The sequence below is a fragment of the Colobus angolensis genome, unplaced genomic scaffold (assembly GCF_000951035.1).
Source record: "Colobus angolensis palliatus isolate OR3802 unplaced genomic scaffold, Cang.pa_1.0 Scaffold135, whole genome shotgun sequence".
NCBI classification, from domain to species: Eukaryota; Metazoa; Chordata; class Mammalia; order Primates; family Cercopithecidae; genus Colobus; species Colobus angolensis.
In genome coordinates, this window is record NW_012114433.1 from 3,553,701 (window position 1) to 3,557,960 (window position 4,260).

The 4,260-nt window shown below is 47.0% G+C and overlaps 1 protein-coding gene across 1 annotated transcript in view; it reads right to left on the minus strand.

Moving 5' to 3' along the window:
- Positions 1-3,851: 3,851 nt before the first annotated feature.
- Positions 3,852-4,260, minus strand: part of OCM (oncomodulin) — a 19,044-nt gene continuing 18,635 nt past the window's right edge. Inside the window, exon 4 of the mRNA XM_011934390.1 lies at positions 3,852-4,146. Coding sequence (XP_011789780.1) covers positions 4,121-4,146 — 26 coding nt within the window. The 3' untranslated portion in view covers positions 3,852-4,120. The remainder of the gene's footprint in view (positions 4,147-4,260) is intronic.

A 4,260-nucleotide genomic window follows, 5' to 3' on the forward strand; every position in this document is an offset into this window, starting at 1 on the left:
TTTTTTTTTTTTTTTTTGAGATGGAGTCTCTCTCTGTCACCCAGGCTGGAGTGGCAGTGGTGTGATCTTGGCTTGCTGCAACCACCACCTCCTGGGTTCAAGCAATTCTCCTGCCCTCTTGCCTCAGCCTCCCAAGTAGCTGGAATTACAGGTGCTTGCCACCACACCTGGCTAATTTTTGTACTTTTAGTAGAGACGGGGTTTCACCATGTTGGCCAGGCTGGTTTCTAACTCCTGACCTCAGGTGATCCGGCTGCCTCAGCCCCCAGCACTTTGGGAGGCGAGGCGTGAGCCAACGCACCTGGCCCATGCTGCACTTTTATAAAGGCTCGTCTTCTCTCACCGTTCTGTACTCCTCCCAGCTGGCGATAACTAGTATTTAGTATTACCATTTTACTACATCTCCTTTTATTCTTTTATTTGTGAGATACATGTTGAATGGGAAATTTGTATTAAATTTATGTAATGACTCAACTCAGGTGTCTTAAAAAATTATTTTCAAATTATACTTCCCATCAAAGACTTGGAAATGCTAATTTTTTTTTAACAAAATGCAAACTTAGAAAAATAACAACTAAATAAAATAGTGCTAATTAATGAATATGCTCAGATGTGCAAAGAGGCCGGCCATGGTGGTTCATGCCTGTGATCCCTGCACTTTGGGAGGCTCAGGTGGGAGGATCCCTTGAGGCTAGGAGTTCCAGACCACCCTGGCAACATAGCAAGACCCTGTCTCTACAAAAAATTCAAAACTTAGCTGGGTGCAGTGGTGACCACCTGTAGTCCCAGCTACTTGAGAGGCTAAGGCAGGAGAATCATTTGAGCTCAGGAGTTGGAGGCTGCAGTGACCTATGGTTGCATCACCACACTCCAGCCTGGGCAACACAGCAAGACCCCATCTCTAAAAAATTTTTTTTCTAATCCCCAAAGAGTTTTACTTGTATGCACAGGTGCAGTAAATCCCCCCTCAACCCCACCAGAGCATGCTCAGAATCCAAATAACAGAATTAGAATTTGGTATGAGTAACGATGAGATTATCAGGTTTCATGTAAACGTACCACCTGGCACTTCTTGGGTGTTAGAGATAGTGCTTCATTATTGCTACTTATTGGCTGTTCACAGAGACTCTGAAATGAGTCCCTAAGATCAGGTTGGAAGAATGAAAAAGTAGTATAATGTTATTTGAAATGGACAAAAATAATTGTCCATTTACATTGTACTTTTGAAACAGTAGAATGAATAAAATTTATGAGTAACCAACTATAATTCTACCTATTGAAAATCCAGCCAGGTGCAGTGGTTCACGCCTGTAATCCCAGTACTTTGGGAGGCCAAGGCGGGTGGATCACTTGAGGCCAGGAGTTTGAGACCAGCCAGGCCAACATGGCAAAACCCCATGTCTACAAAAAATACAAAAATTAGCTAGGTGTGGTGGCGCACCTGTAATCCCAGCTCTCGGGAAGCTGAGGCAGGAGAATTGCTTGAACCTTGGGAGGTGGAGGTTGCATGAGCTGAGATCACGCCACTGCTCTCCAGTGTGGGCAACAGAGCGAGACTCTGACTCAAAAAAACAAAACAAAACAAAAAGTCACTATGCTGAGAGTGAAACTGTAAAACAAATAAATAAATACATAAAAGTTTGTCCCTGTCCCCCTGAAGTCATCCTGAGGCCCCCCTACTAGTATGTGCCCCATACTTTGAGGAACTACATTTAACATGACCCTCCGGAAAACAGAATTCAAAAGCCACTAAGCTAGTTAGTGTGCCAGAAGCAATCTGGAAGAGTCCCAAGGTCTCTTGTGAGCTAGAGGGTTTAGTAAAAAGTGTGAGCTTTTACACAAGCTCTCCAGAAAATGCCTCAATTGCTCCCAGGAGTCTTCAACTTGCAGGGTTAGCCAGAGAGAAGAACTTTAATGTGCTACCTGGAAACCAGCCTGGTGAGAATTTCCTGGCTTGAGACTGCCCAGCCCTAATGACAGCCCTGTAACAGAACCCCGGAGGCTAGCCTCAAATGCGAAGGCGAGTCTAGGTGTACTGGGCTCAGGTGAATCGCCTTAGAGCCAGGAAACCAGTGGCTGAGAAAGAGAAGGGGGAGCTGTCAGAGGATGGGTGAGAGCAGGTGAGCCTCTCTGAGAGCTTGTTTCTCTCTCTCTCTCTCTGTTGCTCGCTCGCTCTTTTTTTTTTTTTTTTTTGAGAGCGGAGGAGGAGGAGGAGGAGGCGGCGGTGGCGGCCAGGTATGGTGGTGATACCTAAGATTGGGTTGGAATCCTTTGGGAGGCCTAGGTGGGCGGATCACCTGTGATCAGGAGTTCGAGACTAGCCTGGCCAACATGGTGAAACCTTGTCTTTAAAAATACAAAATTAGCCACACGTGGTGGCAGGCACCTGTAATCCCAGCTACTCAGGAGGATGAGGCAGGAGAATCGCTTGAACCCGGGAGGCGGAGGTTGCAGTGAGCCGAGATCACGCCACCGCACTCCAGCCTGGGTGACAGAGTGAGACTGTCTCAAAAAAAAGAAGAAAAAAGACTTGAAAATGGGTCTGTGGTGGCTCACACCTGCAATCCCAGCACTTTGGGAGGCTGAAGTGGGAGGATGGCTTCAGACCAGCAGTTCCAAACCAACCTGAGCAACATAGCGAGACCCTCCCCCACCATCTCTAATAAATAAACAATAAAAAGTAAGGCTGGGTGCGGTGTCTCATGCCTGTTATCCCAACACTTTGGGAGGCTGAGGTGGGAGGACGGCTTGAGCCTAGGAGTTTGAGATCAGCCTGAGCAACATAGCGAGACCCGCCCACACCATCACTAATAAACAAACAATAAAAAGTAAGGCCAGGTGCGGTGGCTCAGGCCTGTTATCCCAACACTTTGGGAGGCTGAGGTGGGAAGATCGCTTTAGCCCAGCAGTTCGAGATCAGCCTAAGCAACATAGCAAAACCTCACCTCTACCAAAAATATAAAAGTTAGTCGGGTGTGGTGGTGCATGCCTGTAGTCCCAGCTACTCAGGAAGCTGAGGTGGGAGGATGGTTTGAGTCCAGGAGGCAGAGGTTGCAGTGAGCTGAGATCATGCCACTGCACTCCAGCCTGGGCGACGGAGCCGGACCTTGTCTCAAAATAAATAAATAAATAATAAAGAGGAAATTGGTCCGTTTGTACTAACCTGGAAATGCAAGTCTCTCCTGAGCTTTACAGACCGCTACAGACACGTATTCTGTTTTGTCTCAATTAAAAGCAAAGTGGCTTTCTAACTAACGCATGGCAGAAAACACACCGGTAAGAGTGATTGGCTGGGCGCAGTGACTCAAGCCTGTAATCCCAGCACTTTGGGAGGCCAAGGTGGGCGGATCACTTGAGGTCAGGAGTTTGAGACCAGTCTGGCCAACATGGTGAAACCCCATCTCTACTAAAAATACAAAAATTAGCCCAGTGTGGTGGTGTGCACCTGTAATCCCAGCTACTTGGGAGGCTGAGGCAGGACAATAGCTTGAACTCGGAAGGCAGAGGTGGCAGTGAGCCAAGATTGAGCCACTGCACTCCAGCCTGGGTGACAGAGTTAGACTCCATCTCAAAAAAAAAAGAGTGATTTTATGCTGGCTAAAATCCCTTTCTATTAATTTCAGTGTCAGAAGATTTGCTGAGAAAAATCCTAGCATGACAATGGCATTTATTTGTGACTTTAAAGAAACAACCAAAAAAATACTCCAAAACCTGATTTCCTTGTTTGCTCAAGCATAACACCAGCATGGTCCGCTCCAAGCTTGATGGGACCAGAAATCTGAGGAAAAGCCCTTGGTCCCAGCTTGCTTGAGTGTCCTGCTGAGAAAAAAACACGCACACACATCGGCAGATGATGAGGAGCCTGTCTTTATTGGGTGATTTTTAGAGGCATTGCCTGTCGGGGGAAGGGGGCTTACAGAAGTCGTCAGGGCATATCCACCACCAGAAAGTCGTGAGTGACTCTCTCATGACCTCGCTGAAACAATGAGCAAACTGCAGAAGGTTTCCAGGGAAATTAACAAATTAGGTAGGGGTAGGATGTGGGGTTCCCCGTTCCCAGGGCTTTGGAATCCTTCCAGGTGATTATTCCTTTCTCTCTTTTCTCCAGAGACTGGGGCTTTTAAGAGTGCACCATTTCCTGGAATTCTAGAACAGAAGAGGTGAGAACAGGGTCAGTGGAGGTGGCTTGGTTCTTTACAGACATGCTGTGGCCAGTGAGAATTCCAAAGAGGGAAGGAAGTGAAGAAAATTGTCAGATGA